Here is a 22,799-nt window from a genome sequence, read left to right on the forward strand (position 1 = left end):
ACGGTAATAGCTACTTCCCTATAGGGAAATTCGCTAATAATGGTTTAAATACAGTTCTGAGCAGAAAACCGCAAAAAAACGGGTAGCCGCGTACCGTACCGAGAACCGAGGTACAAAATATTGTACCGTACCGTACCGAACCGTACCGACCTTAAATTTTCTGTACCGCAGACCCCTACCGTTTAGAGAAGTGTTCAGCCAAAAGTCCCCACCCCTGCCCCCTTGCTTCCCCCCCTACGCCCACCTAAACATATAAAGTGCAAGGGTTTCATAAATCACGTTTTTCTCGATTGTTAAACAACGTATTGAATTGCAGTTAGTTTCATTGTCTTTGTTATAAAATTTCCTACAATCCTGTTCATTTAACTTTCATCGTAGCTGTTTTGTTCGTTATTTGTACAAAAATGTAAAGATTTATATATTTTTCAACATATAATTTTATTTTTTTCGCCCTAACTTTTTTCGCTGACGTTTTATGAAAATATGTTTCATACAAAAGTTGTAGCTGCTTTCATTAGCTTTAAAATGATGTATAATAGTACTTACTTTAATGAAAATCCTGTGAGACTCAGCCGTTGTAATGCAGTATGCGTACTCAATCAGTGAGCTAAGTGGGGCTGGCGCGGCGTTGCAATACTATCATTGTTGTAATATGGTGAGTGTTTTTAGCGAATTTCCCTATAGGGAAGTAGCTATTACCGTAGGTGGCACGGTAAGACCTAGACCCGGGACCGATTTACTTTTTCATTTTGATGTCCCCAGAGGCCAAAAACACCATTCGTTCAAATTTTTATATATGTATATATATATATAGACATATAAATATATATATATACATATATATATACGTCCGTGAACGCGATAACTTGAGTAATTTTTGTCCGATTTTGATGAAATTTGGTTTAAAGGTGTAAAGCGGGATAAACTTGAATGAGTTCGCGAACCAGCACGATCGGACCATGGGAACAGGGCTTTACGGGGGGTTTTATGGGGTAAAAATTGGTTTTTCTCACTTTTGACCCTCAAAACACAAAATTTCCCGATTTCTCTTTAGACCTTTTTAAAGAGCTTAAAAAAACAAATAATTTAGTATATAAAAGTATTTTTGTTCGATTATTAGTAACGGAGAAAATTAAAAAAATTGTAAATTTAAAATTCCCATGTTATTCTTATGGAGAATATTGTCAAATGTTGTAGTTTGCTTGTTTATGGATATATTTTGATCAAACTTGGCAAATTTATTTATTTTGTACTAAGCTATCAATATTTTACTCAAAAACACACTTTATTAGTTTCCTTGTAGCAGCAAACCTAGGTACTTGTTAAACCTAATGTTATTAACATATATTTAACTGAAAATCAATTCAGACAAATGGAAATTCGCTTAGTCGGCAGGTTTGCTGCGGCGGGGGTATTTTTTTCTTAAGGTACACATTTTCTCTATTGTTAAATGACATTGAATTGCAATTTGTTTTATTGTCTTCGTTGTAACATATTCTACAACCATGTTGAGTTAACTTAAGTCGTAACTGTTGCCGTTTGTTTGTTATTTCTATAAAAATTTAAAAATCTATATATTTTTGAGCATATAATTTTATTTTTGTCGCCTTAAATTTTTCACTGACGTTTTATAAAAACATATTTAAGATAAAAGTTGTAGCTGCTTTCATTAGCTTTAAAATGATGTATAATTTTACTTACTTTAATGAAAATCCTGCGAGATTCAGCCTGTGTAGTGCAGTATGCGTACTCAATCAGTGGGTTTGGTCTAGGTGAAGGTGGTGCTGTTGCGAAATACTATCATTGTTGAAATGTGGAGAATTTTTCTTAACTTTAGATACACTATTGTATTATCCTAAAAAAACAATCAAAACCCACATTTAAAGTTAATAACATTTAAAGATCATAAAAAAAAAAATATTTTGTTTATTACTTAAAAAACATGTAACTTAATTTTTTTTAGGTATGTAGTATTTTTAAAGGATGTTATCTTTGAACAAAGATCTGGAAGTTAAAAATGTAACATACATCGAATTGCAATTGTTTTATTCCTTTTGATTCACACACATCAGTTATATCAGTTACACATCAGTCACAGTCCAATCACTTCAGGCACGTCACAGTTAACAAAAATATTCTTTAATGGATTTTCTATCTACTATCTACACTTATCCGTTGCAGTCCCGTCAGTCTCTCTGCCGGCATCCGTCAGTCAATTTCAGATTTCTTTCTACCGATACTTTTGGATTGTTCGGACGCCTGACGGACCTGTTTAAGGTTAGACAATAGTGTTATTGTTGTTGTTGTTTAAATGGTTGAGTTTATATTTTGAGTACTGTTTGTAACAATCAACAATATGGACAATGAAAACTTAATAGAATATAGGTTTATAATTTAAAACTTTTGACTGTAAATTACTGTGAATTTTAGAGAAGACTGACTGAAACCAACTGACGGACTATTGACTGAAAAAATTGCGGATGCAACTGAGACTGAACTGTAACTGGACTGTAACGGAACTGTGACTGAACTGATATGTGTGAATCAACCTTTAAACAAAATTTTAGCTGCTATCAGCTTTAAAATGATGATATTTTTATGTTACGTTCCATAGCTGATCTGTTACCGCACTTGTGCACAATGTTCCTACCCATTATTGTATTTTTCTCGATTTTAAAAATTTTAAGACACCAATAGTTCATACTGTAATTCAACTACTAAACAAACTATCCTACTAATATTATAAATGATTAAATTTGGATGTATGGATGGATGTATGGATGTATGTTTGTGACAAGTGAATGGGAAAAATACTGGTCGGATTGGGCTGAAATTATGCATTATGATAGCTCACATTCCCGATTAACATATAGGCATATTCTTATTTCAAAAATCCTTTCGGGCTCCGCCCCAGTGGCTCTGGAGTTTCCCATGTTAACCTTATGAGAGATGGAATTATTGAATCTTAACAGCTGTTTCAATTAAACAAGTTGGTTCTGTTCTATGATGTTCAATAGCATTAAAGTTACAAGGATTACCAACAGGGTGCAGCACTATTATTTCTTTTACATTTAAGGGGCGGTTTGGGAGCTCGGTATTAGCGCTAGTCCGCGACTAAATCCGGATATTTCCGGTATTTTAGGCTGCCGCCTCGAAAACGGGTTTGTGAGCTCGGGATCAGTAAGGCGCGCGCCTAACTTGTGCAGGGATAATCTCGCGCCTAAATATTGTTGGTTTGGGAGTCAAGTAGACTTAGGCGCCAGCCTAAGAGATAGTCTCGGTGGGTTTGGGAGACCAATTTCGGGACTAAGAGATATGTTTTGTCATAAAAATCAGTGAGTTTAGTCCCCAACTTTAGTCCTGCCAGGGGGCAGGTCTAAGTCGACATCATGCCGGTATTAGCTCATTAGCAAGTTAATTGTTTACATATTAACTAAAAGAATGTTATATTGGAATTCGTTATTAAATTCCGAACATTTTCATTACTCTCAAAGTATATTTGATAAAACTTTTTTTTTAGTTTTCTGTTGTTCAAAATAAAACGAAAATCTTGCAGAAAGCTAAATTTAACGAAAGATTATTTGGTTTTTGTTTTTACTGTTAACTGCAATACAAATATAGACCCTAAATAGAATTTATTTCAACTGAGAGTTTGGCTATAAGCACCCGTACCTTAATTATAAATATTTTATTAGTAAGGAAATAATTAGCAACCACATGCATACCCCCCCCCCCCCTCACCCCCTACAAAAGAGTGAAGAGATAGTAAACAAAACATAAAAAAACTGCAAATAGCTCACAGTCATAATCGTTATCTTTTAATTGCATTGTGATAGAGCTCAGTTCAGTGTCATTGACCAAGTGCTAGTTACATCAAAATGGAGTACCTAGATTATTTGGAGTATAAGAAAATATATACAGTATATCAATAACCCGCCACAGAAAACCTGCAGACTAAGCGAATTTCCAAATAACCTAATAGAGCTTTCAATTAAATTTATTTAAATAACTTTAGGTTTAACAAGCACCTGAAACTACCTACGGTGTAGGTATGCTGCTACAGGGAGGGTAATAAAGAGTGTTTTTAACAAAATATTAACAGCTTTATAAAAAATAAATAAATTTGCCAAGTTTCATAAAAATATATCCATAAACGACCACACTAGAACAGTTAACTTATTCTCCATAAGAATCACATGGGAATTTAAAATTTACAATTTTACCAATAGTCTCTGTAGCCAATAACCGTACAAAACATTTTAAGATATTAATTTGTTTTTATACTCTTTAAAATACTCTTTACTCTTTAAATTACTCTTTAAAATTATAGGGGTTAAAATTGAGAAAAAAACTATTTTTATCCTATACAATTCCGGGTTCCCTTGGTCTGATCATGCTCGTTCGCGAACTCATTAAGGAGAATCGCGCCTAACACTTTCATGCCAAATTTTATCAAAATCAGACAAAAATTACTCACGTTTATGGACGTATATATAATACATTTATATATAGGCTATACATATATAAAATTTTGAACGAACAGTGTTTTTGGCCTCTAGGGACATCAAAATGGAAAAGTTTATCGGTCCCGGAACTAAGTGCTACCTACGGTAATAGATACTTCCCTAGGAAAATTAGATAAAAGAGTGTCATGTAAAAAAAAAATTTAAATTGACAACAATTTTTTCTAAGTACTGTATTACAAGATTTTTCTTACATTTACCTTGGCTTCACACAATCATAACCTCCGCAATTACTTTTTATTATTTTTATTGTCAATACCCCTATATTATACTGGGAAATTACTGTTTAATTTTGAAGCTTTTTATTGCATGAAACCGAGTTTCCGATGTTAATCCTATGTTGCTCTGTACGTATTTATAAGGTTTAGTACTTAAAAGACAACTAGTAGTACTTAAGGACAACTGATTAAATAATTATAATTCGTAAAGTGAAAATAAAGTTAGATCTTAAAAGAATTTAATATAAACAATTACGGTTCTTCAGTCATTGGGATGTAAAACAACGATCTTACAAAACTACATTTTTGAAATGGTACAATGCAGAAACATACACCATAGTCTACTAATTAGCCACCATTGATATACCAAGATAAAATTGTATCCATCTTCAAAAAGTGTTCATCTTTTGTTGTTGTCAACGGTAACTGGTTCTGCAATGGCCGTTGCCAACGTCAAAACATGAATTCCCCGCGATTCCCTGTCCATCTAGCCGCGCTGCAACTTAGGCGCGACTATACTTGATCTACGACCATTTCAACTTAGGCGCGAGCTCCCAAGCCTGGTTTCTGGTCCGGGGACTAAAGTTAGGCGCGTCCAACACTAGGCGCGTACTAGCTGGGCTCGAGCTCCCAAACCGCCCCTTATAACAACAGCTAATTTGCAACCAAAAGGTGAGTGAGCGTTACGAACGAACTTCAACCTGGAGGCGAGTTAGCGTAGCGAACGAGCTAACCCGAAGGCAAGTGAGCGCAGCGAACGAGCTCCAACCTAAAGGTGAGTGAGCGTAGCGAACAAACTTCAACCAGGACGTGATTGAGCCAAGCGAACGAGATAATCTTGAAAATTAAGAAGTTAAACGGGGCAAAGCCCGCGGGTTACAGCTAGTAAGTAAATATATTGAAAATAGGAAAACAATAGGTGATTAGGTTAGGTCCAGGCTAGAAGGATTTGTTTACCTTGTTATATTGGCAGAGACCAGGTTTATGAAACAAAGTATAGTTCAAAACATTATTACTAAATAACTTGGTGAAGGACTACGAACATAAAAATAAATCCTCCATAGTTTGTTTAATAGATAGGGTGGACAAGATTTTCTCTGAAACTTGGTACTCTTAAAATAAAAGGCATGATGGTAAGATTAACACTAATACCGAAACCCCACATAGGCTGACGTTAACCGAAACCCCCGGTCTGTGAGACCCCATTTGAAAAATAATGGACTTTGCTTAGAAACACACAAAACGAAACCCTCGGTCTGTGAGACCCCGCTTTAAAATACACTAACGTTGGGCTTCTGAGACGGATATGTTATGAACAGACGACCTGTCAAGGTCACGGCACCCATGCAAAATGAACAAACGATATATCAATAGGTAGGGGAGGAAAAGGGGGGAAGGTATTGGGGGAATGGAATCTACCAAGTAAACAGTGTTGCCAACATGCGTTTTTGAAAATTCCAATGGGCCTGTCAGACCGGGGTTTCGGTATTAGTGTTTAGAGAATAGTTTCTACAGCTGCGGCCATAAGATATAAGACATGATGATAAGACAAGAAATTAAAAACCGAGTGTATGATGACTCGTCTTAGCCCAGTGTTGAAAATATAAGATCAGGGAGAAAAGAAGTTATAAGGGAAAAATTGCAATTCGATGTATGAGTAATTCTTAACTTCAAATCATGATAATGCAATTATTTTGTTCAAAAGTGAGATCCTATAAAATGATCGCGTACATATAAAATAATTTCATGCTTTTTAAATACAAAGGATAGAAATAAATTGTATTAACTGTATATGGGTTTTGTTTCGGTTGTTTTTTTAGCAAATTACTAATATAGGGAATAAGCTATTACCGTAGGTCTTATGGTAAGACCTAGTCCGATTTACTTTTTTGTTTTGAGGCCCTCAGAGGCCAAAACACCCTCCACATCAAATTCATAAATAAAATGTAAAATTTAAGATTATATCTATTTATGAGTCCGTTAGCGTTATCACTCAAGCAAAAATGATCCGATTTTGATGAAATTTGGTACAAACGTATCAATTTACGTTTATTCGAACGAGTTGGCGAACCAGCATGATCAGACTATGGGAATAGGGGTTTATGGGAGTTTTTATGGGGTAAAAGTTGGTTATTCCCATTTCCCCACTAAAACCACAAAATATTACAATTTCTTTCCAAACCATTTTGTAGAGTTTAAAAAAATATTTTGGGGGGCTCACGACCCCCCTGGGACCGCCCTTGAGAGAGCTTAAGTCTTTTCTCAAAAACAGTACTTTACTTTGTCTTCAACCAGTTCCAGTTCCTGGCTCTGATGTTTTTGTCTACTGCAATATAAAGAATGGTAGACAACGATTGTATATCCATCCCTAAATGTTTACGCAGGGAATCATTTAATTCAATCCACAACTTAAGTCACCCTGGGATAAAATCCATGAATAAAATGTTAACTTCAAGATATGTGTTGGTTGGCCTTCAATAATTCACGATTGTAAAGAGTGAACCTTGTCCTGTCGAGAGTGTCAACGCTAAAAAATTACTCGATTCAAACACCTATCAACGAGTTCCCTTTGCCAAATTGATATAGATTTGCACATACTGTATTCATGTGGATATAATCGGCTCATTGCCCCAAGTTGGAAATCTTCACTACTGTCTTACAGTAGTAGATAGGCTCACAAGATGGCTGGAAACACACCCCTTGCAAAGTATCTCTGCCGAAGAAGTCTCGTCAGCTCTTTGCAATTGTTGGATATCAAGGTATGGTGTTCCCTTGCGAATAACAGACCAGGGAAAAAATTTTAATCTGCACTCTTTGCTGAGTTGGGAAATTTGTGTTGATTTTCAAGATTAAGGACAAAAGTTACCACCCATGCGCAAATGGCATGGTGGAACGTTACCACAGACAACTCAAGTCGGACATCATGTGCCACTCCGCCTCGACATAGGTCGAATCCTTACCCACAGTGCTTCTTGGAATAAGAAATGCTTTCCGTGTGGATCGAACACCTCATCTGCAGAAATGGTTTTTGGATTACGCCTCCCCCTGGCGAGTATTTTATGCCAACAACCAAGCCGGCACCCCTAGAGGATCCGACTAATTTTGTGTCTCGATTACTACTCAAGATTTCCCCAATAAAACCAACAAATATCAAGAGACATGGCATCAACCGAAGCTTCATTTTTCGTGATTTGGACACATGTTCGCACGTTTTTCTGAGGGTGGATGCTATGAGTAAATCTTTACAATATCCATACACTGGACCTAATCCAGTGCATTCATACATTACGCAACATTAATTAAGAAGATATGATTTTAGACAGTAATATCAATGAGTATACTTGTATAAGAGTGGTCACACAATGCTATTAGTTGTTATCGATTTTAACGACATAGTTCAGGCCGCTGACGCTTGGGTCGCGGTAGTCTGTCGGTAGTGCAGTGCGGCTCTGAGGACTTTTTAATCATTTAGTATTAAAAAAGTATTATAAAACAACAAAACTAGAAACAAACAAACAAATTTCCATTCTACAACATACAAAAAACACAACATAAATTACGTTCTACAACATAAAATGAAAGCAATAATAAAAAAACAACCAAACTGCCTTACCGACATGCCCAAGGTAGAGTAGTTCGGGCCGCTGACGCAACCCTGCAACAGCGCTGTTCAGGTAACGATAACCTCCATTGAGCTAATCCATCAGGAAGAGAATGGGAGAGCGTAAAAGTTGTAAAGTTTTTTTTTATAAACACTATCCTCAACCCAAGGAGTACACATTAGTAAGATAACAATCATCTGTACCAACCTGTCTGCTGGTGGCACAGTCCAAATGTGATGCAAAGTCGGACTGTTGAGCAGACTATCAGTGTGTTCTAGCCTCAGCAATCCCGTCCAGTGGAACACAAACATGATGTGTTCCATACTCAAGTGGCTTGTACTGCTCTCAGACAACTGCCTCAACGGATTCTTCTCTGACAGTTCACTGCATTCGCTCACTCTGGAAACAAGCAAAGTTGCTCTACAGGCAGTTCACATTCAGTTTGAAAAATTGTACTGGCTTGAAAACAATAAGCAATAAAACTGCTTGGTTTTGAAAACCACATTCCAAATCTTTTGTTTAATCTAAGCCTGTTGTTTGTAGACTGTATAATGCTGGCGACCTCTTTTAACGTTGCATTTGCCCGAATGCATAGACTATAGATCTGTGTGTGGACCGTATCCAGTGATGAATAAATAAAGAAAAATGTCTTTATTAAGCGTTTCTCTGGTACACCAGCTTTTCAGAACAACTTTTGTCACTATGCTAAATATCTTATTCTACTATTTGGCCATTATACACTTAGACAATAATTAAAATTTTTTTTTAAACATATCTTTAAGTTTTTTTTTAAATGTTTTGCTAGATGTAACAACCTTCACACCGTCGGGTAGAACATTGTACAATGAGGGATCAAAATATGAGAAGCTCTTCCTCCCAAGCTATAGAGAAACTCTTGGTAGGTGAAGTCTCCCACCATGACGTGTCCTGCGCTGGGAAACCTCGTCGCGAAGAGAAAGCCTCTCGCGTAAATAGTCGGGTTTACAAAAAGACAAAACTCATGTTAGCGGATTTTTATCCCCCTGGAATTTTACACCCTGCGCAGAACTGACGTCACAAACCAGGGGGTAAAATTACAGCCGCGAACTTTTGAGTTTCACAACATCAGTTCGATAGATTAAAGGCAGAATTAAATGTATCTTTTCACGGTTGTGAATTTAATCAGAACATATCAAATTATAAAAACCTAGAGTGTACGGGCTGGAATTTCACCCCCGGACTCTTACCCCATTCATGAGGTGGGTGAGCTCAAAATGTACGGCACGGATTTTTACGCCCGGAAGTTTACCCCCCGGATTTTTACCCCCGGAATTTTACTCGTTGGCTATATATATATAGAAATCAGTGAGAATGATTAATTTTCTTCTTTCAGTTTTAATTTAATAGTAATTTTATTATTAAGTAGCTTATCTTAGTTTATGTAACCTTAACTAATCAAACCGGTTTTGAATTTTAATTTTAATATTCAAGGTTATGGATTCAATTTTTGGGGCCAACTGTTAGTCAATATGTATATACAAACGTTTGGGTTTCCTTGCAGTAGTCAACACAACGATTGGTCGAATACTTTGTAGCGGATGCCTTCAACTACATTTTACAACTGGTATTTTGATGACCTTTCTTTCTCAGTACAAACCATAAATAGCTTGCCAGTAGTGACGCACTTTTGTCGTCTTCCTGAGAGAAATAACCCTGAGCGCAGGGCTGCCACTATCACAAGCTACAAGCTACATTTCTTCCTCTTCAAAATGACAAATTATATGACTAGTAATAATAACTTACACTGTATGTAATTCGTATTTTCCGTACGATCGTCTAGCAACTGTTGGCCATTTGTTATAAATTTCAAAAACAGCTATTTTCATAAAATCGTACCGGTTGTCCAATCAATATATCGTTCTAAATATCACTACCACAATGAAGATAAAACCAATGGCTATCCACTGGTACCACCCGCAACATCCCAAGACGAAAATTACCCAAGCAGGGTAATGCCAAACAAGTCGTGTTTTGTCAGTTCCCAAGTGTCGGCTGCAAAAGTCGTGCTGCGCCAGAAATTTATTTGGCTGCACTTTACTTGACGTCCTACAGTCATTCGAATGAAAATATCGATCGATATATCGATTAATCGATAGCTTCATTCGATATATCAATTGGTTAGTTAGGTAAGGTTAACCTAACCTAACTAACCAAACAATATATCGAATGAAACAATCGAATGAAAATATCGAATCGAAAAAAACAATCGAATGAGTGTAGGACGTCAAGTAAAGTGCAGCCATTTATTTGATTTCTAATATCGTGACATTGTTATATACCAGCTACAGGGTTTGTTTATGTAATAAAATGAAAGTTCAGAATGTGATCTTTCGAATGGTATATTATATATACCATAAAACAAAATATATAAATAAATATATGTTTTCATATATATAAAAATATATGAAAACAATATATATATATATTGTTTTCATCTGAGTTAATTATAGGTGTTTTTTTACTGTTAAAATGATTTTGGCCCATGCCATCGCCTTACGATCGTGGCCATTCTAAGCATCAATGGCGAACGATCGTCCCGCGATCGTTGGCCACTGCTAGGGTTAAATTAAAACTGAAAGAAGAAAATGAATCATTCTCGATAATTTCTATATCCGGCCAGGGGGTAAAAATCCGGGCCGTACATCAACACATGTCTAAACGCTAGTTATATAGAATTGATCATGCTCTGTCTATTTTCATTAGACTTCCAAATCCGCGGGGGGAAAATTTCGCCCACAAACAAACTCTAGGAGCACTCAGGCTACTACGTCATAGTGACGTCAGCTTTGCCCAGGGGTTGAAATTCCAGGGAGATAAAATTCCGGCGACCCGAAGGCCTCTCGCGTAAATAGTCGGGCTTACAAAGAGACAACACTCTGTGGGTCATGCAGCATGTCAACAACCAGCACATGGCTTCAACGGGAAGCAGACTAGCTACTTCTCAAAAGGGAGAGACATGATCAAATTTGTTTAAAACTGAAAATGAAACGGATTGTGGAGTTTTGCAGACGTTGCAACCGATACATTCTTCCCGAGAAATGCTGTTGCCATATGCAGGGAAGCAGTAGTAAAATACTGACAGTATTAATGACTGCACGAGCTTAAGTTTTGCAGCCTCAGGCAACAAGCCTCTGAACGAACCTATACAAACCTCTTAGTCTCCCTAAGGCTCGCTGGGAAACAAAGGTGACATGATCTGAAAAATTCAGGTGTCTGTCAATCGCGACGCCAAGAGTCTTTGCCTTCTCACACACTACCACACTCCGGCCGTCGAGACAGACAGACACTCCAGCATCTCTCAAGGTCTGCACTTGGTCCAGAGGAGCTGAATGACAGATAGTGCACTTATCAGGGTCCAGTTTGAGCCCATTGACAAGCAAGGGAGAGTTGGTACAGTACAAGGGTGAAGAGTACTGATAATAAGTAGTGGCAAGTACCAGGATCCGAACCCAAAGCATCGTTGCCTTTGGCCCAAAGCCCAGGGCCCTACAGACTGAGCCACCAACTTACCAATTCCTAAATTTGGATTTCCTCTATTCAGAAAGAGGATGACAGATAATTTCTAATTTAGCCTAGATGTTATAATTACATTTTTGGAGTTTAGCAGCCCACTCTGAAATGTCAAGTTTGTTTTTATGCAATATATTTTGGTTTAAAAATGTGGTTTATAATTTAGCTTACATAACACAATTCAGTAAAGATTACGAATAGATTGGTATTTTATTAAGCTATTGTTATGTGCATTGGTGCTGAAAGAGGATGTAAAATAGTTATTTATTAAAGCTACCTGAGTTTTAGTTTAAATTAAATTCATTTGAGTTTAGAAAATCTGGGAGCATTCATTGACTTGTTTCAGTTATAATACCTAAGTAATTTTTAAGTCACTTGATGGATTATTGTAGTTTTTAAATTTATTAATCCTTACTTCATTAAAATGAAATAAATATAAGAATACATTTCCGTACAATGTTGGTGCTTCCGGTTTAACAGTCATGGTGAACTCACACAATTATTGACACTGGTAGCAACTGGTATTAGATTAATCCTAGTACAAAACAATATGTATATTGAATAATGTGATTTGAATCTGAATAAGTCACATAACCTTTATAAATTACTCAAGAAGATCAAAATCTCATTTGAGTAATACCATTGACTATATTTTCCATTCCACTTAAGATTCTCAAACGCCATCACTCCTTCTCTGCCTGGCTACGGATGTCACTATAACAATACAATACAATACAATATTCTTTATTGTTAATTCGTCAAGAATTACAATAGTGTCAATACAATAGTGAATTGTACATGTTAATTTTCATAAAATTCCTTTATTGAGTAGAAGGGTCTTGCGATTAGCCACTTCTTCAACTCCTGGTGTAGCTTGTTGCCAGTCAGGTCTCTCAGGTAGTCAGGTAGATGGTTCCTCAGCTTGCAGCCGGTGTAGGAAGGTTTTTTTCTCCCAAAGAGTTGTTCGGTGAACTGGTAGTGCAAATTTGGAGCCATGACGGGTGTTGTAGTGGTGCAGGTCTCGGTTTCTTGGGGGGTTTATTTCATTCACATACTTTATAGATTCAAGTATGTAGAGAGACACCATTGTGAGGATTCCTAGGTTTGCGAATGCTAGTCTGCAAGTCTGTGGTGGGACAAGGTTGGCGAGGGCTCTTATGGCTTTCTTTTGAAGGACAAGAATTCGATTCATATTTTTTGTTGAAGTTCCTCCCCACACTGTCAAGCCATATCTAAGATGCGACTCTACCAGTGCGAAGTAAGCTGTTTTGGCCACGGAGAGTCCGCCTATGTAGTTTATTCTTCTGACGACATATATTCCAGTACTTATTTTTTTGCTTAAGTGGTTGATGTGCTCTTTCCATGTTAGTTTGTTATCAAGGATAACACCGAGAAATTTTGTGTGGTTTTCTATTGTTACATCCTCTAATACTACCTATGTCCTAAAGGACTATGTCTTTTTTCTTACTGAAATTCAGAGTTGTAGTTTTTGTGGGGTTTATTGCTAAGTCATTGTTCTTTGAGTAGAGGATAGCTTTATTTAGGATCGATTTTGAATTAAGGTAAAGGTTTTGGGCTGTGTTGTCCTTGATCAGAATAGTTGTGTCATCTGCATACATGATTGCAACAGCATTTTCACTCTCAATTTGTTTGGGGAGGTCATTAGTCAATAAGATGAATAGAATCGGGCCTAATACAGAGCCTTGTGGAACTCCTCTCGTCAGCTTGCTTTTTGAAGATTTGAAACTTTCTGTGACTTCATTTGATGAGTTTTTCAGTTCCACGACTTGTGAACGTCCCGTTAGGTAGCTTTTGAACCATTCTAGCGCAGAGTTTCTTATACCGAGTCTTTCGAGTTTCTTGCATATCAGGTCGTGGCCCAGGCAGTCAAAAGCCTTACTGTAATCAAGGAAGATGGCGGAAATGTATTGTTCGTTTTCTATCTGGTCTAGGACGTACTCAATTAGTGCTGTTATAGCTGAGGATGTAGATTTATTCTTCCGAAAGCCATGTTGGCTGTCAGTTAAGATGATAACACCGATGTTATCATAGATTAATCACTGACACAATCACCTATCTGATGATGGTCAAAGTGCTCAATTAAAATCGATCACCAATACCATTTATCATATATATTTCCATCTTGTTAAAACAGAGTAAGTTTAATATGTTATAAGTGTTTAAAAACGGTATAGGAAAAATAATAATACATCTTTTAACAGTTGTTTCAAACCCAAAACACACAAAAAGTAAACAAGTCAATTAACATTTGACATAGCGGTGGTCCTAGCATGGCAATTAACATTTAATCAGGTGATGGTATAAAGTCGAGTTACTTTTCTAACACCACCCCTTAATATTTATCATCTTTATCCAGTCTGATTAACTGCACCAACTTTTGAAATGAAAATTCTTTATTTATACAGGCAAAGGCAGGGCCACTCTTGCACTTAACCTTTGATGTCTTGGGCTAGGAACACCTTTTATCAAAATATCTGCTGGCATTTCTGCTATATTTCTGTTTATACTTTGGAATAATCTCTCCTTGTTCCACAGCTTCACTTATGAAGTGATCTCGTACGTGAATATGCTTCATTCAGCGATTCAACATGTAGTATCTAAAAGTTTCTGGGCGGATTGGTTCTTATTGTAAATTACAATTTCATCCATCTCCCCTGAGAGTTTTTCAAAACACTTGGCAGAAATTTGCTCCATCACTAAGTGCCATACACCGTCTTCTGTACTAAAAAATGCCACAGTGCATTATTCCCTGCTCACCCAGGATAAAGGTCCATTTGCTAACTGGAAAATATACCCTGTATAAGGACGCCTATCTTCTTTGTCATTACTCCAGTCCACATCAACTTTCATCTCAGGACTCCCTGATTTGTTGCACACAATACCCACCTCAATAGTTCCTTTTAAGTATCTCAAGACTCGTTTTGCTGCCTTGCAGTGTGCACTCCCTTTATTGACTTAAACTGGCTAGGACAACTAACGGCACATACAATATAGTCTAGGGTTGATAGCTAGATAAACCAAACTTCCTATACGTTCTTAATAAGGATATGATTGATAAGGATGAGTGTAGTGTTGATCTCACTACCAGTGCGTTATTAGTTTCTTTAGATCCAAGTAGGCCTAAGAATAGTGTTTAGCCTTAATAAGACTGCCAAGTAAATACTAAATACCCCCGCCGCAGCAAACCTGCCGACTAAGCGAATTTCCATTTGTCTGAATTGATTTTCAATTAAATATATTTTAATAACATTAGGTTTAACAAGTACCTAGGTTTGCTGCTAAAAGGAAACTAATAAAGTGTGTTTTTTTGTAAAATATTGATAGCTTAGTAAAAAATAAACAAATTTGCCAAGTTTGATCAAAATATGTCCATAAACAAGCAAACTACAACATTTGACAATATTCTCCATAAGAATAACATGGGAATTTTAAATTTACAATTTTTTTTAAATTTTCTCCGTTACTAATACCCGAACAAAAATACTTTTATATACTAAATTATTTGTTTTTTTAAGCTCTTTAAAAAGGTCTAAAGAGAAATTGGGAAATTTTGTGTTTTGAGGGTCAAAAGTGCGAAAAACCAATTTTTACCCCATAAAACCCCCCGTAAAGCCCCGTTCCCATGGCCCGATCATGCTGGTTCGCGAACTCATTCAATTTTATCCCGCTTTACACCTTTAAACCAAATTTCATCAAAATCGGACAAAAATGACTCAAGTTTCACGGACGGGGTTCACGGACGTATATATATATATATTTAATAAATAATATGTAAAATAACATGAGTACCCTTTTTTTATATTCTTTTTTATTTAATAAATCACAACATGTTTCGTCTCTAAGGACATTTTCAAGTGTGTTAACCTAATTTCAAACAAAAATGTGTTTAAATCTATATATATATACATACATAAAAATGTGAACGAATGGTGTTTTTGGCCTCTGGGGACATCAAAATGAAAAAGTAAATTGGTCCCGGGTCTAGGTCTTACCATGCCACCTACGGTAATAGCTACTTCCCTATAGGGAAATTCGCTAAAAAGAACCTATCAATTGTAAATGCGGATACTTCATTCCTATTTCTAAACATCCTGGGCTTAAAAAATAAAATATCAATTTTAGAGTAATTTTTATTCAGTAATAATTTCTGCAATCGGTCTGACTGAAAATTGGTTGAGAACAGAGGAAGTTGCTTTGGCATATCCTGATTTTTTCTGTTGTGGTAGTGCTTTCTGCAGAACTGATCATATAACGGAGGGCTCTTTAATTTTCACTAAAAATTCTTTACAGATTAAAATGTGTGATTTGGATCAGTTTAGTTCTGAAATGAGTTTAGAAGCAGCAGCGGTCTTTATTGAGGATTTTGATTTTAAATTAATTTTTGTTTCAGTCCACCTCTCACCTTCGGGCAACCCTGTGGGTTTTCTTAAATATTTTTATAAATTATTAACTGATCCCTCTCGTTGGACTAATTTACTAATTATGTTTCAATTATCGGAGGAGATTTTAATAAAAATTTTGACTTGACTCAGAACAACTACCTCTCTATACAATTTCTTAATTAATATACTCTGCCAGCACAATTTTCACTTCCTAAATCACAACCCCACTCGAGGCAACAATTGCCTGGACAACGTATTAACAAACTGTAATAAAAATGCAAAAATAAGTTGTCAAGTTTTTGATTTTCTTTTATCCGACCATAATGGTCTTTTATTAAATACTTTGAATTTGGTAAAAAATTGCGTTAATCAATATGTTGCTTTAAACTCCTTTTCTAAAGTAATTTTGCCAAGAGATTCAGTAGGTGTGTTAGTGGATAAGCTTGGTACTTATGATTGGACAAATGTGCTTAATTGTATAAATCCAACAGCAGAAACTATTTTTAGAATGGTTTTAAAAGATAACATTTTTTCTTTTTCTAAAGTAATACAAATTCAAACGGATAAATAAAAAAAAGAAGTAATAATGCTTGGTATAACAGTGAGGTGAGCAGTACCTATGAAAGAAATATTGATTTTCCTAATAAGAAATATAATATATAAGAATAAGAATAAGAATCATTTATTCCATTGATCTTTTTACAAAGAAGGACACGTCATATGCCGGTACATTACAAATTAATCATCTAAATACAATCAAGTTTCTGATACATCAAAATATTATAAAAGATACAATTAATTAGGCATAATAGCTTATTTTAATTAAAATTTAACATTAAAATTACACTTGATAAAGTCACTTATGCTGTAGAAAGGATTTTGAATTAGCCAATTATGAATTCTATTTTTGAAAATATTGTAATCAACAAATTTTGCACTGTCAGGTAGTTTATTAAAAAAGCGAATTGAGTTGATTTTGAAGGAGTCACCCGTTTTAGCCAGTCTATGAGGTTTCATGCTGAGCTTGCCTCCACCCCTAGTGTTGTACTCATAAGTGTCAGATCTAAGGGGGAAAGAATGCAAGTTTGACTTGGTGTAGAGGAATACTTGAAAAATGTACAAATTAATTACTGTTGGAATTTTTAATTGTATGAAAAGAGGTTTACAATGAGCTAGGGATCTTGAATTAGCAATATTATGAACTGCCTTTTTTTGAATCGTCAAAATATCAGCTACATGAGGGGAATGTCCCCCTCTTCTGAGAGAGTTGGTAGCAGAATACATATTAACTAAAAGTGGTACATGATCAGAAAAACAGTGATCTCCCAATGTGATGTCATACAGATTCCTATTAAAATTGACAATTATACAGTATTATCTATACAGGAGTTATTGCGAGCAGTTGGTTGATTATTTGAAGGAAAGAGATTAAAAGATCGTAGAAGGTTTAAAAATCTAAGGGAAACTCTACTATTTTCACATCCAACACCCATTTCAATGTTGAAATCACCAGCAATAATAAGTTTTTGATCATGTTTTAGTATTTTTTTTCAGGGCATGCTCAAATTTAGTCAGGAAAATATCAACATCACCATTTGGAGATCTGTAAATACTTAAAATAGTAACATTGTTATCAAGTAATTTAACACAACAACATTCAAAATTCATCTCAGAGTAAAACTGTGTAACATCAATAACTGAATATTTAATTGAATTTGAAATATAAATTCCTACGCCACCATTTTTCCTGGCTTTTCTACAGACTACAGTTGCAGGAATAAAATTTTTAGGAATAAAAACATTAACATTATTTTCTTGTAACCAATGCTCAGAGATACACATTAAATTGACATTCTTATCAATGCATAAATCTTCCAACTCTAAAATTTTGTTTCTAATACAACATACATTAACTTGCATTAGCCTAAAAAACACACTTTGCTCTGCTTTTCACTCTCACTTTGTTGATTACTTATCACTGGCGATATGGGCAGGCAGTCTTGAAGTGCAGCAGCATAGCTCTCCAGGTGGTGACCCCTCACCTTGGGTGTCGAAGAGTGACAAGTATCTGTCTCGCTTGTCTGGTCAAGTTCAGTAGTTGTGGAAGATGGAACCGGGGAGTCTGCTGGTAAAGTGATATTTGCTCTAGTTGAGGTAGCCAGGCTGTTTGTGGTGTTGAGTAGGGTGTTAGTTGAAGTCTGTGCAGGAGCCGATTAATTTACTAGCTTATGAAGTTCACTTGTAAAATCTCTGTGTGACAAGCCATTTCTTAATTTTCGAAAAAACTTTTGAAAGTAAGAAACTATAGTAATTTTTGCTAGAGTATGCTTTTGGAATTTAATTATATTGGATATAAAGTCTTTTGGAAGCACATTGTCTCTCACACACCCGATGGGAGAGCATATTAAGTGTTTCAGGTTTCTCTTTTTGAAGTCTTGTGTTAAGTGCTCAAATGCGGTTTCATAGTCCTGACGGGTGGGCTTGCCATAATACTTGTCTTTAGTAACAAGACTGTACACAAGAGCTCCAGATTGACTTTCCTGCAGTGTAAGGTGGTCTGTGATGCACTGGCCAGCAGAAGGCTTCTTGAAGTACTTTGCAAAAACAACTGCTACACCTGCCGTCATACATCGCTCATCATTAAAGTCGCCAGAAATGCTGTGGGCAAATCCAACAGACTTGTCCTCTTGAAACTGCTCAATGACAGAAGACATGTGTGTCTCAATAATCCTTATATTTGCGTTGCTGGCTGTACTGTCCACAGTAGTGCTGGGAGGGCATGATTTTTCTTAGTTTTTTCCCAAAAACCTGTTTAAGTTTGAAGTAAATTTGTTTCGCTAATTTGTACTTGCCTGTGCTATTTAAGTGAAGACCTTTACAGGTGAAGTGATTTCTGCTCAAAATATCGAAGTCAACCAGGTGCACCTTATTAATTCTATCCACTAACTCTCTTATGTAATTGTTAGCAAGACAAATTTCATCATGAACTTCATGCTTCTTGCCTACATCAAATCTTGGTGGTACTGTAGTTACAATGAGAGTTTTATTTTGGCTAATACTCTTGATTTTCTCTTCTAAGGCTGAGTATATAGGAGAGAGATCTTTCCGCAGTGCATCATTTGTTCCTGCAATGAGGACAATTACATCATCATTGGACTTTGAAAGCAGCGCTGTTTCTGCCACTTGATTAATGCATGCATTCGGCATAACTGTTCCAACAGCAGTGATCTCATCCTGATTAATTTTGTTAAGTTTGTAGCCTACATTTCTACTTTGGCTATCACCATACACAGTCACTTTAACTTTATTTTTAAACACCTTTTCAACTTTATCTTTGTTATGTTGAGGTTTTTTTAGGCCAACATACTGATTATTTGCCTTTGATAGACTAGGAACATTTTGAGACAAGGTATCGAATTTGTTCTCGGTTACAATGGGACTGGATTTAATAAAAACTTTAGACTTAAATGTTTTTTGACTTTTTTCTTTTGTCCATTTTTGCTTGTTTAGGTTGACATTCTCAGGATTAGGTGCTACAACGTGTGGTGGTACATGGTTTGCGTTAGGGTTTTGCTGGGTCAAGTTACTCTTTATTTCCTTTTTTTAATAGAAGCTGTGTTAATGTATCTCTATTTATCCTTGTATATTGGTCATTGTAGATTATAAGTGCTAGCTGTGCTCGTTTTGTCATGATATCCGATTCTGTAAATGTTGGAACTGATAAATCTGTCTCCAGTTTATAGTTGGAGGAGGCAAAAAGCCCAGCATTAATTTTTGAAGATATGCACTCAGCAGTCAGGAGCATGTGTATTCCACAATCTACACTGTTGGTTTGTCGAGCTGTCCTTACATAAGCCAAGGAATGGTTTGCGTCAGCATTGTAAAATGTAGCCAGCCTTTCGTATATACACTTAGCATGCGGGTGGTTAAGATTTTCTAGTGAGTCAAAATGATAAAATTTGTCTTGATCCTTATCCCACAGAAGAAGGCTCCAGTGTGTCCCTGATCCCCCAATGCTCTGAACCTTAGAAGAATCATTTACAGGGATGAAGATAAACTTTTTATTTTCCAGATTTTGGGGTAAAAGAATTTCCCCAAAATTATCAAGGGTTTTAATAGCTAGTGTTAATACTGGACTGATGAAATGTACATCCTTGTGTGCAATATTGTTGTTTAAGATATCAAAAACAATGTGAACTGTGTCATCTGTTACCCACTTGGACTCCAATAAAGCCAGAGAAATGTCCTATTTATTCGGCTTATTTTCTTGTGGATTGGAATTTAGGATTGATTTATCGAGGCTAGAGCCCTTTGGTGAAATGGGAGTTTCATCTGCTTGTGTATTATTTGTCTAGGGTGTTGTCTCAGTTACACTAGGTGTAATGCCATCATACGGTACCAGTATTTCATCACTATTCTCTGTGGAGGTTTGTTTGGCAGAGTGTATGGACTCACATGAGCTAGACAGATTCACTATAGTAACTGATGAGGAATTACTTTTATTTATTAAAGAATTGTTCTTGTTCAAACTTAGTTCGATTTCCTTCATAGCTACTAAGAAATGTTCTTCATTTTTTAGCTTTGGAGTCCCATATCTGGTTTTATTCTCCTTGTATGAACATACATCTATTTCTTTTGCACATCCTTCCTCACCTGTTCCATAGAAAATAACATTGTATCGTGGGATTTTGTATTTACAGTCAATACCTTTTACTATGGCGGGCCAATGAGAGTGCCCTTTCAGTTTGGCAAAAACTCTGTCACCAATTTGGAATTTTGTTTATTTTTTTCCATCCATAATTAGGTTGGGTGGATTATGTCACACTTTTACATACATAAGCCATCAAACTATCAAGCTATAACAATATAGCTACAATATATAATATATTGTGATACCCAATTTTAAATTATAAAGAAAGTTACTTTTGGTTATAATATTAAAGGATGAGGTGGCTACTCAGTTCACCACCAAATTGAGCAAATAATGTCCATCACAATAAAGTGTGATTAATAGGAAGTTAAGTTAATATAAAATGAATAAAACAATAGAGATAAAACCTTCAATTTAAGCTGAAATATTAAAAGGCCAAAGTCAACAATGAATGTTCATAGTCCAACTGGAAGTTCCAGCATTGCCATTCATTAGAGTCTTGTCCCTTATCACTCAAAATGGTTCAGTGAAAATCCATGTGATGGGTCCACAGAAACAATGAAGGTAGGGATGGTCAAGTCTCGAAATTTCGGGAAATTTTCGGGAAATTTTCAATCTCGTTACACGAGACGAGATTACTTTTTGGCCGAGATTTTTATCGAGACAAGAATAAAAAAAAAAAAAAAAAAAAATTAAAAACGCCTGCAGAAAGTCAATGCAATACCCGCAATACAGGAGCGTGTTGTAGTTGCGTTTCCTTTTTGAAGGCGTTCTTATTTAATTAATTCTTTTAATGTAAATATTACTTTAATTCTTTTAATGTAAATATTACTTTCATTATTTTAATAATATTACTTTAATAACATTTGAGAAGTTTTGTTATGTGTAAGCAGTGTGAGGAATGTTTTATTACTATAAAAATTCAAAACAAGTAACTATTTTATAAAAATTAATATTGCTTTTATTTTTTGATTTATTTTACTTTAGGATAAGTTGAACTCTATCCTAACTGATATCACCATGTTTCCTAATCGTAGGCATTTTTAATAAGTTAGGCATGATTAATAAAAAAATGTTATGCTGATGTTATTTAATGAAAGATTGTAAATATTCTTGCCTATTATCATTATTTTAGTATTTAAACAGTCATCTAACAATGTTACAAAATCAGGTAAAAATTTCGAACGTGCATTTCCCGTTGTGTATGAGAAGAGAAATCTCGTCTCGAAATTTTATGAGAAATAAAAAATCTCGTCTCGTCTCGTCTCGAACTAAAAATCCAATCTCGTCCATCCCTAAATGAAGGTAAAGTTTAACTTTGAATATTTATTTTAATTTATGAGGATTTTCTAAATTTAATGGTTCTATAAAAACTAAATGCTTTACCAAACTTTTCTTGTTCACCTTATGGACTACAGAATAAATGATTACTTTAAAATATTAAAATATACTGGAGCACTGAAAACTTGTCACTTTTGAGCCTGTAGATACCTGTGACAGAATAATAGCTAGATAATACCTAGATAGAATAATAAAAAATAGCCAAAGTGTTTCAAACTAAACAAAACAAGTGTATAATGGGTAAAAAAAATCAATATAAGCATTCAATTAGGAATGCCAAAATTAAACATAACACAAATATCATAGAAAAAAGTAATAACAAATGTAAAACTGCTTGGCAAGTCATTAAAACCAGTAGCAATTCTTTAATCGATTCAAAAACACCCAAAATATCTCCTGATATTTTCAAGGGATCACATCATTTGTCCGAGTTTTCAACTGTCCGAGTTTGTTAAAAATTACAAAATATTTGAAAAATCATTTGTCCGAGTTTTCAACTGTCCGAGTTTTGA

At 35.5% G+C, this 22,799-nt stretch overlaps 1 protein-coding gene across 1 annotated transcript in view; it reads right to left on the minus strand.

The window, feature by feature from the left end:
* Nucleotides 1-22,799, minus strand: part of LOC128982751 (DNA replication ATP-dependent helicase/nuclease DNA2) — a 217,434-nt gene that overhangs the window by 129,335 nt on the left and 65,300 nt on the right. The window contains exon 9 of the mRNA XM_054401709.1: nucleotides 8,551-8,742. Within this exon, the coding sequence (XP_054257684.1) occupies nucleotides 8,551-8,742 (192 nt within the window). The remainder of the gene's footprint in view (nucleotides 1-8,550; nucleotides 8,743-22,799) is intronic.

The sequence above is a fragment of the Macrosteles quadrilineatus genome, unplaced genomic scaffold (genome assembly GCF_028750875.1).
Source record: "Macrosteles quadrilineatus isolate MER2022 unplaced genomic scaffold, UCM_ALF_1.0 Scaffold_1__1_contigs__length_201487025, whole genome shotgun sequence".
Classification (NCBI taxonomy): domain Eukaryota; kingdom Metazoa; phylum Arthropoda; class Insecta; order Hemiptera; family Cicadellidae; genus Macrosteles; species Macrosteles quadrilineatus.